The following is a 22,396-nucleotide window of genomic DNA, read 5'->3' on the forward strand; positions in this document are numbered from 1 at the left end:
ACTAAATCAACAGTTTATGTATTGTTTATCATCCAATCCATTTTATAAGCTGAGGGGAATTTCCACCATAACAATTAATTCTAATTGAATCTGTAAAATAAAGATTTATGTCAACTTCCCAACCTGCCCCAAGTGTTTCTTACTAAATTTTTGCATTTCTTCCACTTCCTCAACTGCATCTGCTTCCTTGCTGTCTTCCATATCTTGTTCATGCAGAAGATTTCTCACTCGAGGCTGGCTCCACTCTGTGGCAGAACTGCTATAACTATGTGGAAATAATTAATCTTAATGAGGATACGCATGACATTGCAGCTCATCCAAAAGGGAAAAGAGCAGAAAGGAATAAAATGAGACTTATTTACATTTCTGAATTTATTTTATAACACAAAAGCAATCTGGACTTTTTAAAATATGCTGTTGATTATTCTGTGATATGACAGTCAAAACAAATCAAGGGTTTAATAAGGTAAAATAGCTATTGCAGTGCAACTAACACAAAAAGTACACTTACCACCGCCACCACTACTACAGTACTCGCATAGCACTAAGAAGGATCACATAAGCCTGTGTGTTCTCTTGAAGTCTACAACACTGAATTAGAACAACTACACTGACCTCCAATGAACAAAGAAATCAAAGCATCTAAGACAGATCATATGACTTTGATTTATTCCCCAAGATGGGCGAACATAAGGTGGACTCTGAATAAGAAGCTTGCAGCCATTTTTGGAGGAAGTGTTAAGGAAAAAGATGCTAACTATTGATAAAAGGGATAAAACATTTGCAATCTCCTGCTACATAGTCTTGACAATCCACAAAAATATAAATAAGCCAAGTTCAAGACTAATCATTTAAATATGCACACGTCAATTATTGCACTAACTACTCATTTGGTTACACAGCCAAGATGCATATATTTTCAAAACGTAATTTGGGCAGCAAGCTTTGAAAATATGATCTGGTATTTTATTGAAATCCTATTAAACTATCAAATACATTGTCTATATTTTTCTCTTAATCTTTGCTGATTACTAAAATGTGTGGCTATAAACAAAAAAAAACTCTTTTTCCAACCAGACTCTCACAGCAATGAATGAATCTGGCAATAAAAACAATCTAGTTTACTTGATATAATCCAATCCTCAAAGAGACGGAAGTCACCAGCATTGGATTGTGGCTTCCATTCGTGAACCAGGAAAGTGGAGCAGGCTACTTGGAAGCTATCATTCTGACTGCAGCGCATATTCAGAAGTAAACCTGCGGACATTTTTACTATGGGCCTTGAACTTTTTGCAAAATTAAACATCTTAGTTTTTCTATCACTGATACCATTTAATACCAGCTCTAATTCTCTATCTACTCCTAGGGGACAAGTGCTATGAAGAACCTCCACTTTGGCAGAAAATCTCAACTAAGCACTATTCGACCATCTTCTTGCACTGTAATAACTAAGTTGGTCTTAAGTCACAATTTGTATTATTTTGGTGCAAGTCTGTATGTGGACACTAATAACAAAATGTGTGCGTTAAAACTAGCCTAGTTGTTTCAGGATCAGTTTGTGTGTAAACCTGCTTTAAGCCCCTGCGCTGCCAACTCAGACTAGGATCTCAAGAAATTCATTTGAGTTCCTTCAGCCTCTTGTGTCACCAACAATAGTCAGAACTTAGTTTTATTCTATTCTGCATAGGTTTATATATCACCCTCATTACCGTGGTATCTGAGCGACTTAAAAATTCAGCCAATAGTGCATAAGCAGGAAATGAACCAAACCACTCTCTCTAGCTGCGTTGGCTCTCGGGGCTTAATACAATTAGCTATTGGACAACACAGCTCTACTATTATATAGACCATTTGTAAAGTAGCATCACACGGGTACTAGAGCCAATTGTCATACACTGACAAATGTATTGCAAATTATAGCACTGGACAACACAATTATATTGACTGCACCATGATTTTGAATAGATCAGTATTAGACCTTGCATTGATTCCTGGAGGATCCCACTAACTACACCTTTACTGTTTGACAGAGGACTGTTGAGAACTACTCTTTGAATACGGTCTTTCAACTAGTTGTGTACACACCTTATAGTAATTTCATCTAGAGCACGTTTCCTTAGTTTGCTTATGATACAGTCCCACATGACATTCTCACAAGTCTTACTGAAATCAAGATCTCTCATGTCTACTGCTTCCCTCCATTCAGGAAACCAGTAAGATTGTCAAAGAAATTAGGTTGGTTTAGAATGATTTGTTTTTGATAAATCCACGATGGCTATGCTTTATAGCTCTCCTAGAAAATTTACCCGGCATTGCTCGGGTCCTTCAGACCAGGGGGCTGGTGGTGTGGACAGTGCAGAAGTCAGGACAGGGCAGTGGGGGTGGAGGCTCAGGGTAGAGGTGCAGGAGTCAGGACAGGGGGCTAGGAAGTATGGGGGGCTCAGAGTAGGAGGTGGCCACTCCGCAATGTAACTGTCCCCTGCACTTGCTGCCCCATTAGTCATTTTGGAGCACAGATGTTCCTGCTCTCAGCTTCCTTTCTTTCTGTGTTATGGAAACAATCAAGTTCCAAGCACATCGCATTTTTCCTGGGTCAACCAACCCCTGACCTAGCTTAAAGTTAGGATAAGAGGAAGCTGCATATCAAATCTGGTGGTCCTAGCCCTGACCATTTAGGAGAGTTCTCGATCAAACAAACTCAAACGGACAGACACTCAAACTCTCTAAAAATATATATTGACTTTAAAAAACCATCCATGTTTCCTTATCATATATAAATTCTTTTTACCCAGCGTTCAGGTGGTTTCGGAAATCCTCTTCCTCCTCCTCCTCTTCCTCAGGTACTGCCAACTCTGTGGCTCTCTCTACTGCCATCTCACTAAGCCGCTGGGCTAATATTAGTCTTCGAGAGCGAGACGCATACTTGATAGCTAAATTGACCGCATTTTGGCTCATGAGGTCAGCAAGTTCCACACAACGGAATTCACGTTCCAGTTTACAAGAAAGCTAACAAAAGAAAAATAATCCTTTAGTTATATACTCCACAGGCAAGCTTCCAAGAATAGCCCAAATAGAATAATTAATCACAGCAAAGGCACTAGTCACCACCAATTTAATATTTCATACAGGACACACCAGACACCCATATATACATACACCTTATAGCATTTGCAAAAATAGTAACCTTTTTTTAGCACATACAGGGTTCCTCTCTTAGTCAATGAAGACCTATTAGTCAATAATTTTTTATATATAGATATACTAGAAGACTTACCTGGCGTTGCCTAGGTCCTTCTGGGCAGGGGGCTGGTGGCGTGTGGGTGCAGAACTCAGGGCAGGGCTTTGGGATGTGGAGGGTGGGGGGGTCAAGGCAGGAGCCTGAGGGTGTGGAGGGGGTATGAGAGAGTGTTGGAGGTAAGGAGAGGCTCAGGGCAGGGGGTAACATCCAGTGGAGCCATATCTCCTTGCCCCTTGCCCCCAATCAGCAGGGCCTTCTCTCCCTCCCAGCCTACAGGGACCTTGTGTCATCCCCCCAGGCTCTCCCGGACACTAGGGGCCTTTTCTCCCCTGCCCAAGCACTGTGGTCAAGGGCCAGGGGGGAAGGTGGTGTGGTAGGGGGCTACTTACCCACTCTGGTTGCAAACAAGATGGAGGAGTTCCAGACTTGCTGGCTGCTCTCTTGGTGGCATGACTATCCCCAGTGGTCACTCTGCACTCTAGCTCTTTCCTGTGGACTTGCTGCCCCTAGTGGTCACGCTCAATAATCGCATCTCTCCTCTCTGTGCCCCTCCCTTTCCATGTTATGGAAAACAGTCCCATTCCCAGCACTTCCCATTTTCCTGGCACCACCAAACCCTGACCTTGCTTTAAGTTAGGATAAGAGGAAGCTGCCTACCAAATTTGGCGGTCCTAGCTCTTGCAATTTAGGAGGCGCTTTTAAGCAAATGAACTCTCAGACAGGCAGATGCACAAATTTCTTACCTCCAATACTCTCTCATAACCCCTAAAAACGAAGCCTGGAAATTCGAAACTGACTTTAATACAAAGCATGCATGGATATGCAAGCCCATCAATGATTATTAAAATAATGCTGGAAATTTAGTAATCGTGACAGTAAAAATTTAACAACACTGCCTAGAATAGCGTTCCTCAAAGTGGACCACGGGCCTGCTTTGGGAAAGCTGCAAGCTGGCCACTCCACTTTGTTTACCTAAAGGCTCTGTAGCCACAGAGCCTTGTGGCTGCTTTTGACTACAGTTCACTGTTTCCAACCAAGGGGTGCCGCAGAGCGTCTGTGGTGGGCCTGGCCTGCTCCCCTGCTGCAGGTTACATGGTGGCTCCCAGGGAAGCAGCTGCAGAGCCCACAGAGAAGTCTCCCTGGGAGCAGAGCCAGCAGCCCTTGCCAACTTCACTCCCTGGGTGGCCCACTCCCCAGGAGTGACCATCACTGTGTCAGCGAAGCCTCACAGAGTGGAGCTGGCAGCCCTTGCTAGCCCTGCTCCCAGGAGTGGCCCAAGGCCAGCTGCAGCAGCTGGCGTCCTAGGCGGGGCGGCGCAATCAGCGCCCCTGCCTGCACGGCCGTCAATGGCCGTGACATCATCAAGGGGTGCCGGGGCGCCCCGTGACGTCATCATCAGGCGCCCGGGCCAGCGGCGCCCTAGGCAGCTGCCTAGCTCGCCTAGGCTCACGGGCCGCCCCTGCCTGCTCCTGAGCAGGCAGCTTCACTGCAGCAGCAAAGTCTCCTGCCAGGGAAGCAGCTTCACTAAGGCAGTGAAACCTCCTCTCCTCAAAAATGGGGCCCCAGGGAGGTGGCTTTGCTGCAGCAGCAAAGCCTTCTCCCAAGGAGCAGGGCCGGCAGCCCTTACCAGCTGCGCTCCTGGGGAAGAGGCTTTGCTGAAGGCTCTGCAGTATACAGCTTGCTTAAGCTCTATACTGCAGAACCTAGAGCATGTAACTGTGTAACCACTAAGACTTCTAGTGGTTACATGGTACATTTTTAAATGACTTTTTACATCCCAATTTCTAACTCTGCAACATTTATGGTAGTCTGGTGCCAGGCTTCTTATGCAGAGACTGCCAATTACACCTAATGGTACAGCAAAAAAAGCAGTTGTCTCTGTACGATATCTATTCCACAACTGAGAAAGCTAAATGCACACCGAGTCTTACATGAATAACTGTACACACAGAAGAAATTGACAACATAGCTATCCATAATTAAAGTGAAACCGACATCAAATACTATCTACTGAAAATGAATGCTAAACAGTAAGCTTTAATTGCTTTCACATTTAAATTTTACTTACAGCAAACAATTTCATTAAAAGTTCCTGCTGTTCTTTTGCAGCCTCATTTTTAGCATTTTCATCATATTCATATCCATTTTTTGATAAATAATCCACATGGTTGTGAAACAAAATTGAACGCCAAAACTGTTCCTGAATAAGAGTAAAAAAGCATAAAGAAGGCCAGAATAAAAGGTATTTAGTACTTTCCACCAACTCGTATCAAATTATTTTCTAATGTTCCTAATGTCCCACATCCTATTTGGGCAAGTGATACATAGAAGAGTGTTCTTTATCTCAGGACCTTTACTTAAGCCTCTATCTGAAAAAAAGAAATATACCACACAAAGAACTTTGTGGCATGCTTGTAAAACACATCATGGCCACACACATACGTACTCCATATAGTGTTGCTGATTTTGGTTGTATGTATGTATTTCTGGAGGTTTCATTGCATGACATAATCTTTAACTGAAAATTAAATTCCAGGAGATTCCCAGATAATCCTGGAGCTCCAAACATCTTATATGCAAGGTTAACACCATTTGTATTATACTTGTTCTCAGCTGGACTGAATACTGGTCTAATCTGAACCATCTGAGCCTGCACCAATTTATTGTAGTGAAATGGTATGAAACAGCACTAGCTGGATCTTGGCCAAAACTAGTGTTTTGCAACACAAACAAACAGGGCTAGCAAACTAAACTAAACTATTTGTGTTTAAACTAGTCCACGTTCATTGCCTCGACTGGGAATGATTCTGTTCTGTAGTGTAGAGACTACTTAAATACAAGCTCTCTCTGTCTAAATTAACATTTCATGAAGTCCTTCAATTGTTTGGCAAGGACAACGTTGTTAGTACTTTTGCAAAATGGAGGAAAACCAATCATAGAATCATAGAATAATAGGACTGGAAGGGACCTCAAGAGGTCATCGAGTCCAGCCCCCCGCCCTCAAGGCAGGATCAAGCTCCGTCTACACCATCCCTGACAGATGTCTATCTAACCTGTTCTTAAATATCTCCAGAGAGGGAGATTCCACCACCTCCCTTGGCAATTTATTCCAATATTTGACCACCCTGACAGTTAGGAATTTTTTCCTAATGTCCAATCTAAACCTCCCCTGCTGCACTTTAAGCCCATTACTCCTTGTCCTGTCCTCAGAAACCAAGAGGAACAAATTTTCGCCTTCCTCCTTGTGACACCCTTTTAGATATTTGAAAACCGCTATCATGTCCCCCCTTAATCTTCTTTTTTCCAAACTAAACAAGCCCAGTTCATGAAGCCTGGCTTCATAGGTCATGTTCTCTAAACCTTTAATCATTCTTGTCGCTCTTCTCTGTACCCTTTCCAATTTCTCCACATCTTTCTTGAAATGTGGCGCCCAGAACTGGACACAGTACTCCAGCTGAGGCCTAACTAGTGCAGAGTAGAGCGGCAGAATGACTTCACGAGTTTTGCTTACAACACACCTGTTGATACAACCTAGAATCATATTTGCTTTTTTTGCAACAGCATCACACTGTTGACTCATATTCAACTTGTGGTCCACTATGACCCCTAGATCCCTTTCCGCCATGCTCCTTCCTAGACAGTCGCTTCCCATCTTGTATGTATGGAACTGATTGTTCCTTCCTAAGTGGAGCACTTTGCATTTCTCTTTATTAAACCTCATCCTGTTTACCTCTGACCATTTATCTAACTTGCTAAGGTCATTTTGAATTATGTCCCTATCCTCCAAAGAAGTTGCAACCCCACCCAGTTTGGTATCATCTGCAAACTTAATAAGCGTACTCTCTATCCCAATATCTACATCATTGATGAAGATATTGAACAGTACGGGTCCCAAAACAGACCCTTGAGGAACTCCACTTGCTATCCCTTTCCAGCAGGATTTAGAACCGTTAACAACAACGGTGAATAGTTCATAAAAGAATAGGCTTTTTTTTTAACTGAAGCTTCTTCTGTATACATAGATCAGTGAGCATGGATTTCAAAACACATGAAATTGCCATATGAAATGGTGGTTAAAAATCAATGCCACTTTACATAATGTGAATGCCAAATGAAAACAGGTGTAAATGAGGTTTAAATGAAAACAGAATATGGAGCAAAGTAGACCTTTTGCAGAAATACTGAAGAATCTTCTGCATGTACATCTTTTTAACTAGTCTATTTTAAGAGACAAATTAAACCTGAAGACCAATATTTTCAGAATGGCTACTAATTTTGGGTATTTAAGAATATACTTAAAGGAGTCAGATTTTCAAAATTTGTATGGATCAGCATTGCCTCAAAATCAAGCCCTTTTAAGGGCTTTTAAGTTGGGTCCCAAACACTAAGGCAGCCAAAAATATTAATTATTTTTGAAAAGCAGACAGATTAGATTTTGTTGGTAAGTTAGCATTTCTTAATACTTAGACTCTATCAACTGTATTTATTTATTTTCCTTGGTACATACAATTATTTCAAACAAACAAACAAAAAACCTGTGTAAGCTACCAACCCTGAATAAACTCCACATATCTTTCACAGATTCTACAATGCTTCTCTGTATTACAGTTCCCAAAATGTTTACTGGGGTTAAATATTTTACAATAAATTTAGTGATGCCAGACTGACAGCCCTGGTAACTGAAGACCCCTATTCATGTACAGATGGACAGAATGGGTTGCAGCTTCCCTATACTACCCTACTAATGTGTCTCAAACTTGACGCAAGAGCAAAAACACTAGAAGAGTACTATCATGGATTCAATAATTTGACTCTCTGATGCTCACTGCAGTTGTAGTTTTAAAGATGTGGACCCCATTCATTAGAACACTTAAGATTACCAACAAATTGGGATGCGATTAAGTCTACATACCTCCATCTGTCCTTTTTCTGTGGTAATTTGACAGTAAGGAAGTTTAAAAGATAAAATTGCTACAGCAGGACGTGGGAGTGTAGGAGGGAATCGAGCTCCTTTACAAGGAATGCATCTGTACCAGGGAAACAAAACACATACAAATCATTCAAAATCTACAATAAAGCCAGTTCACCTAACTGCAAGCCAGGTCTCCCAATTATCTAGTTGGAACAAGATATTTTAACAGGATTTATTATTTACAAAAGTAATATATTCCTAACACTTAAATCAATATTGCAGTGATGGGATTGCATATATTTTTACATCTGAAACAAATAAAAGCTTATGAAAAGGCAAGACTATTTTCTCCACAATGTCAGTTACACCAAAGTTCCTATTCCATTCTCTTGTTTACTCCAGATATGTTAAATACAGCAATAAAACATCATAAATTTCTAACACACGATTTAACATATACTAGAAACCATACATCCAAATGTATTCAAATTATGGGCCACTGAAAAATGGAAGATAATTGCAAAATTTGAGCTTATCACTTGTTTTATTTCTGAAAAGCAGAGTGTGTGATGGAAAGGGCTACACACTCACTCACTCACTCTCTTAAGACAGTTTAATACCACTTTATGCTTTTTGACATCACAGATACAGTCCTGAATTAAGTTACTCAAATATTACTGTGGTATTATAATGGCATTGAAGCCAGTAAACTCTTAGAAGGTTCAGCTGTCTGTAGAGCAGTCTCACTCAAGTAATAACATTTCTGTTTAAGAGTTTGGGATGGTGTTTCAAGCAGTGCATAAAAAAAAAGGAAACATTACTGATCTGGCTATGTGTTTTAATTACTGCATAAGGTTTGATAAATGAAACACCAAACAATGGCCTTCCCCTGATTTCTTATCTTTAGCAGTTCTTGTGGCTTTGATTAAAACATTCTTTATAATTCATAGAAGATCACCCTTTTTATTAGAGGAAAAGGAGGAAAAAACTCATGATGACTCGGACTCAGTCATCCCACTAGTTTGATATACGTTTTAATGAGTTTCCTGTAAACCAGGGTTATTTAAAGATCTGGAAGTGGAAGTGGGCAATGCCGTGACGTTTGCAAATGACACAAAATACTTTCAATTTAAAAAAAACTATGGAGGAGTGTAAGAAGCTCTACTTTGAATTAAATTTTTTTCTAAATTCTTCTGCCACCAGCCTTTAGGATGGTGTACCATTGACAAAAGATAATCTCAATTTCCCATGTGAGCTGATGGGTTCTGAACTGCGGGATCCTCTCGGGGGGGGGGGGGGGAAGGATATAGGAGTCACAGATGGATGAATAAAAGACCAACCTAGTGTGGATCAGCAATTAAACAGATAGGATGCTTGGGTGCATTAAAAAGGGATTTAAAAAAATATCAATTACTTAAACCATGTTATTGTCATACACCGTTCTATACAATGGTGGCTCATTCTCAGCTTCTTACAGTCATAGATTAAGTATTTTTGCAAAAGTAAACTGTTATGACTGAATCCACACAGGACAATATCCACCCATGTGGATTTCATTACACGATCTGGCCATTACTAAAGGCATACGAGGGGGAAAGATATACCAAATGATCAAGGCATTTATAAAAAGCAATGTACGATTGGACCAAATGGAATTGGGAGCTTATGATACTGTTTTAGGAACTCCATAATCAGAAGAAATCTTATGAGCTTATTGGCTTTAGAAAATTGTAATTTTAGTAAGGTTTGTAATTCAGTACCAAGAGGTCATGAATTTACGATGCACGATAAAATGCAAGATGCCTACTAGCCAAGTTAGAAATGTAAAATTAGTCAGTCACACGCTAGAAATGTGTTAATCAAATTGTTAATGATAATTTTATTCAAGGTGAACTTAGTAATTAAAAGTATATTTTAAAACTTTATATATATAAAATTAGATCACTTTGGGGGCACGTGTATTAGCTACTTAATCTTTTAAAAAAATCACACTTGTAAAAGTTTTTTTTCTAGTTTATATTATAATAAAGGGGAAATGTGACATATATACCATGATCAAGATAAATCAAGAAAGTAATTCCCTTTGCAATATCCCACCTCAGCTGCTGGGGGTTTTCATGGATACCAACTACCCAATAATGATCTGATTTTCCTTTGCAGTGCTCTCTTGTGTCACACACAGGAATCCATGTGTTCCCAAGTCCTCTATTCAACATCTTCACGATTCCCTCAGAATCCACATAACATGGGGTACCTATTTGTAACAAACACACGCATTGTTCTGTAAGACAACTTGGTTTAAGGTTGCAATATGACTAAGGATTTATGGGAAGATGCTGCTAGGCAGCAGTACATGATTAGGATACCCAAATATTAAGTAATGCCCTCCTGCCAAAGAGTACAAACTGTTTGGGAGAAGCTACTATTTGCTTAGAAAGCTGCACCACCTGCTGGTCAGATTATTCAAACTGAAATGTAAATGTGGAAATACATAATAGATTGGAATTCCTGAAAGATTTGCTAGAAAGTAAGTTACTTGAGGGAAAACACCAGCTTTGGTAACACGCACTTTTTCCTGCTATAAGTTTCAGAAGTAACCAAGTCAACCGAAAGGAAATTTCTCTTTTCAGTCATGGGCCCAGCAGTATTTGCAATTTATTCTTCTACTCAAGGCAGGTAGTTCCCAAATTAAACTACTTAGCAGCTGTAATTGTCTTTGACATTTGATTCAGATGGTGTAGTCTTTCTACTTTCTCACTATGCAGCTAAAATTCGGGCCTGCATGAAGGTTGGATGGTGGAGTACCAAACCACAAAAGAAAGAGGTCATACTTGTGAATACAGAAAACATTCAGAAGAGGTGCAAGTGCTGATATCTGTCTTTAGACTAGCGAGTGTTTGCTAGATCCCCAGTATTTATTAGCCCTCCAATTGCATTAATAGCCAAGAAAAGTTATTCTCGTCCATGTATGACTAGCAGATTGGAACCTCTCCTTTTGGAAGCAGAACTGCCCATTTATCTGGTCTTTGTCACCTCAAACTGCAATTATTATTGGACACAAAGCTGCCAGTGGAGACCACTAACATTTCAGCTAGTGCAGAATGCAGTTCCTGAAGTGGTGCTTCTCACAGGAAGAATGACGCATGTAGTTCACAGCATGCTCTGGTTTCTAATTTGTGTCCAGGTACAAGTCAAGGTATTGGCTGCAACTTAAATATTTTTTAATAATATTGTTCCTGATTATTGCAGAGAACACTTCTCATGCTGTAACACAGCATTTGAGATCAGCTGAAGAACATGACTTAAAAGACCTCACAAGGACTCACAAGGGGGAGTAGGGTTTGGGGGCATGTTCCCAGCTGTGGGACCTCAGTTCTAGAACTCACTCCAAATATAGATCTGACAGAGGAGACATTGCTGATCTTCACAGAATGCAACATGGCTCATCTATTTTTCTCACAGGCTTTTCCCTAAGTGGAAGTTTGGGATAGAATTCAAGCTTTTTCTGTTTTGGTAGAATGGCAGAGATGTGGCTGGGGGGCGGGGGGGAGGGCAGGAGGAGGAAATGCAAAACGGGAAGCTGACTGGCTCAAGGTTTTTTAGTAAGATTTTTATGTGTTTTGGTTAATATCATAAATGCACTAAGATTTCTGATTACCACATTTTAAATCAGAGAACGAAGGACTGGTCAGTGTTCAAGACCGTTTAAAAACAAACTGGAGTTACAGGAAAATCTCATTTTTTGAAGGTTAGGTGTACTCTCTGCAAAATTCTCCATCTAAAAGGGAACTAACATTTCTAATTGGAATGTCAATCATATAACTGCATTAGCTTACCTTCTGCTGAAAATCCTACCCACATCAGGTAGGATTTCCTCGTAAGAGGAAGTGGATCTCCATGCAAAACCAGCCTCTTTTTTTTCCCTAACTCTATTAGCTGCACTCCAAGGCACTGGTCCCCATCAAAGCCAGTACCTAGTAAGAAAAGAAAGTCAAAACAATGACTATATAGCATAACAATGTAATTGCATACTTTCTTTGACAGCATCCGATATAGGTTGCACCTCCCTAAACCGTGATTCTATGGTCTGGCAAGATCCAGATCATGGATGTTCCTGGACCTGAGCCGCAGGGGGGGGAGCCAAGTGGCAGGAGAGCCTGGTGGCAAGGGGGCTGGTGTCTTGCAGCCCAGGTGGGGCCACATCAGGGAGCAGGGCCAGGTCTGGCATCTGGTAGGAGGGCCAGAGCTGCTGTCGATGGTAGCGGGCTGAGACCTGAAGCGGTGCCAGTGGTGGGGAAGGAAACGGGCTGGCCGGGAGGGGAGGGGGGGTCTGGCATGGTACCTCCCCTGGTTCAGCAAATTCCCAAAGATGCCAAACCAGGGAGGTCTAACCTGTAGTAAAATGCATATTCTTCTCTGAGCTAATTTTTAATATGTTTTTAATTGAACAGTTACCTCAGTAATTCTAATTCAGGTTATCAAACTCCTCAGTCAAATAACTGAGAGACCAATTCTGATCTCAGATATGCGGGTACATATTGTGTGTATCTTGTAAGCTCTTACAAACACATACGTAATAACTGTTTTTACAAACTACAGTGGCAGTTTGCTCCTGTGTTTCAAATCTAAGCAGGATAATGGCTCTCTTACAGTTACAATCCTCTCCCCCAAACTTAGCCAATTATCAAAGCATTTTCTTTATTCCTGCCAAGCAATTAAATGTCTATAGTATATTATAATCTAATATAAGGTCTATAGTTTATTCAGAATTCACGTCGTCATAAGTGACAGATATGCATCAATATACAACAAAGGCAACATTTGCAAACTTGAGTGTTTAAAAATTTAAGCAAAAAATTGTTGCTGTTTCTCAAGTGTTGAACACATACAATTCCTACATAAGTCAGTGGATGCTGCGCATCCTTGGCCCCTCTCACAATCAGGTTACTTATTTTTAAGTGACTAATTTAAGGCACTTGAGTTTGAATATGTAGGTTTTATTATTCAATGACAGTTGTGGGGTTGCTGCAATAAAAGGAATAACGAGTGGAGGAAAAGAGGGAAAGCACAGAGTGAGGAAAAGAATTGGTAACAATGTACAACAGACCATTACCTGAAACCACTAACAAAAGGTAATAGGAATGGATGGGAAGTTGTGGAATCTCCAACACTGGAGATATTTAAGAGAAGGCTGGATATACATCTATCAGAGATGATATATATGGTGCTTAGTCCTGCTGTGAGGTCAGGGGAATGAACTTGAGGACCTCTTGAGGTCCCTTCCAGTTCTAGTATTCTATGATTTAAAACAAACCAAAAAAAAGAGCACACAAAGAAGAATACCTCTGTGATAAATAACCACAAGCTGTTCTCCATGTCCTGCCATTGACACCACTGGACCAGGGAGACTGAAGATCTCTTTCTGAACTCCACCAATTGTAAATACACGAATTAGCATGGCACCAGTGGCACATGCAGCCCAGCCCTGACCCAGACAAATAGCTTCAATATCTTCATCCTTTGGCATATCTACTGTCCATTCCTTGTTTGAATCCCAAGAGCTAAAATGGATGCAATGAAGCTTGCTAAAAAAATTAGAATAAAAGAAAAACTTTTAAATTTGAAATACACAGCATGATTTAAAATATACTGTCCACTTACCTCTTCTTTGTAAACTTTTACAGACTGGATACTGCCTACAATCTGCAACTATCAGAGAAGTGAAATGACACGATAATTACAAATTATAAATTGTAATTCTATTGCTCAGTGATTGATCATCCAATTCAATTTGCAGCTTTGGAGAAATAGAGATTCTTCAAAAGCATGATGTGGAATCTGGTTAGGTGCCCATGGGTGGGATTCTTAAGATGAGCTGAGCAACTCCAATTCTAATTAAAATTAATGGGAGCTGAGGGTGCTAAACATTCCTGATAATCAGGCCCTTACAAAACTTGTCACACTTTCCTGATAAATTATTTTGGTTATTTTTTATTAAAAATTTTAAGTTTTTTAAATTTAAGCTTTGAGAGACAAACAAATTGATTAAAAATTCAATTTGACAAGAGTCTATTTGCATGAATAGTTCTATTAAGTGCTGCAAGGATTTAAAAAATAAAAAAGGACAGACAACTCTCACAGATATCTGTCAGCGGTAAATAAGATCCAGGAAGAGAGCTACATGTTTAGAGCTTAATCCCTGTGTCCATTGATCATTACTGTCTATTACATTCCCATTTGTCATTTAATAGTGGAACTCCAATGCAACATCTTTCACATGGCAAACTTAAAAATACAACTACTATAGAGTCTTGTTACATTACATTGAAACACTAGAAGGCCAAAAAGGCTGACTCTTAAATACCCCAAGTGTCTGACATACTTTTGAAAAGCTTTCAAAAGCCTACAAGTGTTTCAGCACTCCTCTAACTAGTAGATGCTGGTCACATTTTATAAATTAAGGGCTACATTTTGGCTAGTTGTACAGAGATGAGCTGGGTGAGGAAATTAGTGGAAGATCCTTCTATCTTCAGAATCCTCACTGAAGAATCAGGCAGGATGCTACTGTAAAAGGGAACATTCTGCTGTTGGAGAGCATGTATTTCACCCTTCATCAGCAGATATAAGGAGCACGATGCAATACACAACTTAAGTCATTCTGTCAGTGTGTGCCCTGCAGCCAAAATGCATCTATACACCTAAGCTCAGACAAAATATCTTGTCTATTGTCACTCCCAGTACTGAAGAGAGAAGTAAGGGGACACACTGGCCAACATTATGGACTTGAGGGGACTGAAATTCTGTCACTCGTACGTACAGTTTCTCTTACAACATCAATGCATTAAAACCAAACAGAAGAACTTTAAACAAGAAACAAAGAAAAGTTACCTGCACAACATAAAGTATTAGGATACTCTTTAAATCTATATAGTGGAAGGATGTGAAAATCTATCACCAAAATTGCTTGGGTTTTTTTTTTAATTAAGGTCAAGAAGCATAAAACAAAGAGCTCCATGTTATCAAACGTGCTGACTTTAATTCCACAATACAGGTCTCATGCAGAAGTGCTACAGTTTACCTTGCAAGTTCCTCTGTGCTCTCACATGCCAACAAGATAGCTTCACTAGAGAGATCAGCCATTGTGTAATTTAGAGAATTCGGTAAGTGTGTTGCATGATGTATAGAGGTATCATGAAATTCCACATCTATAGCATTGTCTTGCTCATCATTATAACACCGGATAATACCAATAGAGTTCCATACCTATAAGAAAAAGGTGAATATTAGCAATTCCAAATAAGCCAGTTAAATTATTTACACCTATGAACAGTTACAAAGGGTTTAAAAAAAAAATCAAATTCATAGCTCCTGAATAAATTCAGCAGTATAAATTTAACCAGATTTCATCTGTAGACACCATAATGGATTACAAAAGCAAGTTATAATCACTGTGTGTGTATTGTTTAATCTCTCTCCTTGTGAAATGAAGGATAGGTTAGTCACGGATGTAAACTATAGGGATGTAAAATCCCAGTTAACCAATTAAATGTTATGTGTAACCAGTTAACCGATTAAACAGGGCCAGACAAGGACTACTCTGACTGTGGCAGAGCACCCACGCCCGCGGAAGGACCCACTGGGCTGAACAGGCCCAGCGGGCTGCTTCAGCCCCCACTGGGTAACCATCACTCGATAAGGGTGATGCTTACTGATTAATCAGTTACCTATTCACATCCCTAATAAAGAAAGAAATAATGGAAGAAGTTTACAGAAGATCATAAAATAAAAATTAGTCTTAAAAGTACAAAACTGGTGAATAAAACTCATAGTTAAGGACAGCATTTAGTCACAGAGGTAAAGGATTCTGTGAATCTAGCAGACCTTAATGACTTCTTCATCTTCAGCCCCTGCCTCAGCGACTGCAATGGATGGATCAGCAAGTGGGGCCATGGCTGTCAGCAGCCAGAGTTTTCAGCCCCCAGGGCTGGAGCTGTCAGTGACTAGAGTAGTCACCTTCCTTCCAAACCCCTCAGTCACATCCCCCAGCAGCCATGGCCAGAGCTGCCAGCCGCAAGGGCCAGTGCTGTGCTGGCCCCAGAGCTGTCCTCCTTGCTCGTAGTGGACACAGCCAGGTCTGTCAGCTGCCATGACCAGAACTGTTCCACTTCCCTACTCTAACCACCCCTGCAGCACAAGGTGTCTCTTGACATCAGCCACAGGGGCCAGAGCTATCCCCCCAACACCATGCAGATGTAGCAATCCCCTCCCACACCCTCTCCCCCCACAACTGGAGCTGTCAGTGGCTAGGATTAGAGCTGGAGCTATACCCACTCTAGTAAGATGAAGGCCTAAAACAAAAGCCTATGTAGCACAGGCCTGATTTGAGGCCTGAGGCCTAGCTAGCAAAGGACAACACTTGGCTAATATAAAGCAAAACTAAGCTGTGAGCAAGAGGCAGGCCCCTTGCTCACAGAACTTAGCATGAACAGGGCTAAGAGTGAAAAACGCTACTTGGTAATAGGCCCTGGTGTAGAACAGTAATTGGTATTGGTCATAAGGTGAAAGCACATTCCAAAAGGATGGTAACACCATCTCATTAAAAAGATCTTAGTACCCACTCCCCCCACAGATACCAACACAGGTTCAAGAAAGGGTCTAAAACAACAGCATGATGGATACAGCTGATCTAATTACACCACGAGGTACAGGGTGATATCTAAGTAGCGTCAGAGGGTGGCAACCTGATGTGTCAGGAGTGATGTATAACTTGTTTGTACCTGTATATAAAGTGGTGTCTTGGGGGGATGGTCTTTGACTGACCAGGAAGACAGTGGAGGTCTCCCACTGATTTAGTCAGTCCACTGTTCGGTGGTCTACTAACAACTATTACTGTACTTTGCTTAACAATAAACCAGACTGGGCGCCTTTGATCCTCATCTGATTTGTGATCTTTGGGGGCTCTCTTGAAGTCTGCTGTGTTAACTAACTGTGCAAGTCAACATGGCAAACATCATTGAGACACAGGCAAGCAGCCTTCTGGTTATTAACACTGACAGAGCAGGAACCCATCAGGACGACCCTGCCAAACCGACAACAGTCCCACCCCTTCACAGCAGCAGTGGGGACTGTCAATCCCTACTTCCTCCCCCGCTCCCTATGATGGGACTTGGGCTGTCAGAATGTAATCACACAGGTACAAAATGTCATTTTAATTTTTCCTTAAATATTCTATATCAAATAAAAAATAGAAACTTCAAATTTGTGTGTGATTTAGGCAAGTTACTTAATTTCTCTGCAGCCAAGTTTCTTCATGTGTAAATGAGGCTACGTATACAATGCTTAGCAATCCTTGTAAAAGTACTTTCAGATTTAGACCCAAAAGGTGCTAAGTATACCATTAAGAGTTCTTGGTATTAACAGAATACTACTTTTATTATTTAGCTTCACAGTTATGTCAAACTTTAAAATTTTCCAAGATAACAGTCTAAAAAATTTGATCTTAGTCTTAGACAACTCAAACCAGAAGAAGTGTCAGTAATTATGGAAGATATTATAATACCCGCATCCATAGATAAAATTAGACTTACCATGAAGCGGTGCATGAGATGCAAAGGGGTAGAACCAGACTGGAATGGCTTTTGCTGTGGGGTTGGCATTGGTCCATCATAGAAAGGTCTTTGGGTGGTTGACGCTGGTAGAACCGGTATGCTGCCATCTTGGTCATCATCATCATCTTTTTCAAGATTGGAATTAACTTTCATTAGCGCAGTATCTAGAAAGTAAAACTTCAATATCAGAGAATTACTGTGGCATATGAGAGAGAAAACAATTAAAGAAACACCAAAGAGCTGTGCAATGTGGTAAGACATAGGACATATTTGACCAGAGGATGTAGGAAAGACACAATAAGACATTATTAAACCCCCCCAAAATACTATAAGAGTTGTAGAACCCAGTTCATACTGTACCTAGTGAGTTATCATCCTCTATTATTGCCCCTCGGTGCCTAGGATGGCCTGAAGCTAGCATGAGGTCATCATCATCATCTTCTTCCTCATTAGATATGACCTTTGGAGACGACCGTGGCTCAGTCAGGTTTGCGTTTAAAAAGTCATCATCTTCATCAAAAAGATCATCATAGTCCTTTGTCACTGCCCTGGAAATCTGAAGTGAAGTAAAAGTCCTCAGAGAGCATTTTTCTGATCCTTGCATTCATAAGGTGAATTAACTAATAACCAGACCAACCCATACAGGGGCTCAGTTGGCTAGATCTTTGAGTTTTTAAATAAGCATGACTGCATAACACACACATAAGGATTCATATTTTTATTACCTTGCCACTTGATTTATTTCCAGCTCTATTACAAACATTCTCAAGGAGTCCCAGATTTCCTTCGGTGTCTGTATAAGCTATTTGCCCTCCTTTGGGGTGCCATGCCAGCCCACAAATTGTGTAACTTTTCTCATGTTTCATCCTAAATACACAAAAATGGTTTTTAAGATTCTTAAGGCTAGTCCTTTCATAAGTGCATTCTGCAATGTTCTCATGCTCCTTGGTGCTATAAAGCAACATATAGATAAATGTAGCAAAAAAATTAAGAGGTACAGAAAAGGGCTACTTTGATAATCAGAGAAATGGAGAAACTGCCTTATGACTAGAGACTTAAGGAGTTTGGTTTGTTTAGCCTAAAAACCAAAGGCTGAGGAAAGACATGATTGTTCTCTACAAATACAGGAAGGGAAAAGAGTTATTTAATATAAGGGCCACTGTTGGCATAAGAATATATAAAATCATACTATCACAGAATACTAGAATTGGAAGGGATCCAGAGAGGTTATCAAGTCCAACCCCCTGCCCTCAGGACCAAGCACAACCTAGATCATCCATGATAGGCATCTCTCTCAACCAGTGGTTGTAACTGGTTTTTCTCAACCAGCGGTACAGTACCCTTAGGGGTACCCGAGAGAAGTCTGGGGGGGTATGTCAACATAACTGAAATTTGGAGAAAACTGAATTTTGGTTATAAGTTTTACAGTGCTTTATTATTTTTGTATTTTTTACACCCAAAAATTTCATCGCCTGCCTGGCTACGATTAAGTTGTTTAAATAAATGTGTTGCAATGGTAGAAATAAAATTGTGTCTGAAAACTGTAGGTACTGGGGGTACTTATAATTTTTAAAAGGGGTACTTTATACAAAAAGGTTGAGAAACACTGGCCTATCTAACCAGCTCTTAAATATATCTAGTGATGGAGATTCCACAACCACCCAAGGCAATTTATTCCAGTGTTTAACCACCTTGACAGTTAGGAAGTTTTTCCTAAATGTCCAACCTAAACCTCCCTTGCAGCAATTTAAGCCCACTGCTTCTTGCCCTATTATCAGAGGTCAAGGAGAACAATTTTTTCCCCTCCTCCTTGTGACACCCTCTTAGGTACTTGAAAACTACAATTATGTCCCTTCTCGGTCTTCTCTTTTCCAAACTAAACAAACCAAATTCTTTCAGTCTTCCTTCATAGCTCCAAACAATTTACCACTTAAGACAGTCTGGTGAATAATTCAGTGAAATGTATAAAAGAAAGGCCAAACATGAAGTAAAGCCCTTCTTTTTCCCAGTCAAGGATCATTTCTGGAGATCTTTTATCTTCTAAAAAATGACCTCTCTTGTGGAGTAGGGTTGTATTGGTATCAAGCACAAAAATTATTCCTAGAAAATTTCATCAACTTAATAGCTAACAAACAGCATTTTGTCCACTACAAGAGACATATATTTGGCATTTTTTAAATCAGGAAGGAGTGCTCCTCATAAATTACCTCCAACTTTTACGCTGCTGTGGAATCAAACAAGGAATTTGCTTCTCATGATTTACATTGTCATCTTTGTTTTTATCTCTGGCAAAAAGCTCCTCCAGCATTTCCAACAGCACTCCTTCACAAGCTTAGCATATAGGAAAAGACCATTTCTTTTTAGCTACAGCCCAGCACTATCTGAAGAGGCAGCTATTGCTTTTTCCTGTAAAGTTGCTGATGTTGAGAGAATGACAGCTGAAGTGTGATATGCCTTTTTCAGGTTTTCAATTTTGTCACAACTTGCAATGCTGCCAGGAGACGAAGCTGCACTGAAGTTACTGTGCTTTGCTTCAAAGTGGCGCCTCACACTGACAACCTTACAGATGGATACAGGGGTTTGGCATCTTAAAATGAAAACGAGGCAGCATAATAAAAAGAAAATCTGCTCTTCAGTTTTGGTTAAAAGCTGTTTTTCCTGCTAATTTTGCCAATTCACATTCATTTTTCCATCATTCATGAAAAAATGGACATGCTAAATTGCAAGAACTTAAAATCCAATAAGTCATACTTAATTTGTGCGAGCATCTCTTGGCTGTCAGCCAGCAACTGCCATTCTCCAACCACCCAGCTTTGAAGGCAGTGCCACCATCAGCAGCAGCACAGACATAAGAGTGGCATTACCATACCATGCAACTCTTACCACTGCCCGGCTGCAGGTGGCAGCGCTGCCATCAGTGCCGGGTATCCAACAACTCTTCAGCCACCCAGGCAATGTTTATTTTGTGCTGGGACTTGCTGGAACTGAGTCCTGGCACCTTTTTCATTTACAAATTAAGCACTGCCAGTGAATGACTTACTAAGTCAGTCAAAAGCTTCAGAGGGGTAGCCGAGTTAGTCTGTAACTTGAAAAACTAGAAATAATAGGCAGAATAATATTTTTTTAAGGTGAGCTAGCAGGTCATATGGAAGTCTTGTTGGGCTCACAGGCTCCCACCCATTGTGGGGCCATATAAAGGCCATGAGTGGACTGCCACTCTATTGCTCTCAGCTGAGAGAGCAGGAGAGTGGGATTTTTTTTTAAATCTAAGTATATCTTTTTCTGAGTTTTCTAAAAGCAAATTATGTATCTATTTATATGGTGAAAGTCTAAAAATAAATGATAGGATAAAACTCCTCTTTGTCAAAACAATAGACAAACATTTATGTATTGTATGGGAAAGCAATGAATACCTTTCCATGCACTCCTGAGTTTTCACATTCCAAATGACTATGCATCCATCAACACTTCCAGCTGCTACATACTGTCCGCAAGGAGACCAGGTAACAATATTCAGAGTCTAGGGTAAGTAGAATAGACATTGCTATTAGGTGAGCATTGACAATATTCTTGGCTCTGTATAGTAAAAATCACATATATGAAAATTTTGAAAACTTCTAGGAAACTTTCTTATAAGAGACACATTAAAAATAAGGATGTTTTTTATTACTTTTCATTCAGAGTGCTTATTTTCAGTCACTGCATGCTGTAGAGAAATGCAACAAAATCCGAGGTTTTCAAATATCCTGCAACATGTGGACAGCAGCACAATGCATTTTGCAAGTATAGAAAGCAACTATTTTAGGTGGAGTTATGTACAGTGTAAATGACTATGTTTTATATTTTAATATTTGAAAGACTATTAATATCTGTTCCACTGGCAATATACCCAGTGATTACACACATACCGAATACACATATCTAAATTACTACACAGGTAAATTTGCATTCTCCTACACAGCAATCTCCAAAGACATATTATAAGACAGGGAACAGCAAAGTTGCTAATTCCCTGCTATGTAAGCAGATTTCAGTTAATCAAAATATAGAGTAGATAAATGAAATCTCTACTACACAAAATCAAGAAATATTCCTCTTTATATGATTCAATATAGGATTATAACAAGATTACAAAAGAGAGGGAAGATCACCTAGAAGGCATATGGTCACTAAACAATTTCTAAGAGCCTCCTTATGGAAAAGTTTGCCAATCTGGGTTTTAGGGCACTCACCTGAGTGATGAAATTATCTGAAAGATCATATTGATTATCCCAAGTTTCTCTTCTGTACAGTTTAACAATTCTCTCAACTGGAACTGCTAGTAACTATTCAGCAGGACAAATCAAAAATTTTCTTAAACAATTTAATTTTTATTTCAAACTTCCCTTCCCTTTCAAATAACATTAATTATAGCAGCAAACAAGCAGTATAGTTCCGTTATTCAGAACTGATATTATAGTTGCGACTACCACAATGTGTCACAGTATTTAATGAACACTTTTAATAGCATTCCAATTTAATTGGTTGATAAAGACATAGAACATTGCAAATTACACTGGAAATCGCAAGAAACACAAAGCAAGCACATTTGAGCACACCAATTTCTATTTTAAATCTGCATTTATTTCTGGGAGAAGG

The 22,396-nt window shown here is 40.0% G+C and overlaps 1 protein-coding gene across 2 annotated transcripts in view; it reads right to left on the reverse strand.

Annotated features, from left to right (window-relative positions):
- The window catches only part of WDHD1 (WD repeat and HMG-box DNA binding protein 1), a 56,645-nt gene that overhangs the window by 10,378 nt on the left and 23,871 nt on the right, over nt 1–22,396 (reverse strand). For both annotated transcript variants that reach the window (XM_089778290.1, XM_006120118.5), the window contains exons 8-20: nt 21,991–22,083; nt 21,172–21,278; nt 18,484–18,625; nt 18,119–18,314; nt 17,738–17,922; nt 15,229–15,413; nt 13,494–13,735; nt 11,987–12,124; nt 10,248–10,404; nt 8,151–8,265; nt 5,307–5,438; nt 2,789–3,006; nt 144–265 (exon numbers count right to left, since the gene is read on the reverse strand). In XM_089778290.1, coding sequence (XP_089634416.1) covers nt 144–265; nt 2,789–3,006; nt 5,307–5,438; nt 8,151–8,265; nt 10,248–10,404; nt 11,987–12,124; nt 13,494–13,735; nt 15,229–15,413; nt 17,738–17,922; nt 18,119–18,314; nt 18,484–18,625; nt 21,172–21,278; nt 21,991–22,083 — 2,032 coding nt within the window. The remainder of the gene's footprint in view (nt 1–143; nt 266–2,788; nt 3,007–5,306; nt 5,439–8,150; nt 8,266–10,247; nt 10,405–11,986; nt 12,125–13,493; nt 13,736–15,228; nt 15,414–17,737; nt 17,923–18,118; nt 18,315–18,483; nt 18,626–21,171; nt 21,279–21,990; nt 22,084–22,396) is intronic.

The sequence above is a fragment of the Pelodiscus sinensis genome, chromosome 5, assembly GCF_052426305.1.
Source record: "Pelodiscus sinensis isolate ZL-2025 chromosome 5, ASM5242630v1, whole genome shotgun sequence".
NCBI classification, from domain to species: Eukaryota; Metazoa; Chordata; order Testudines; family Trionychidae; genus Pelodiscus; species Pelodiscus sinensis.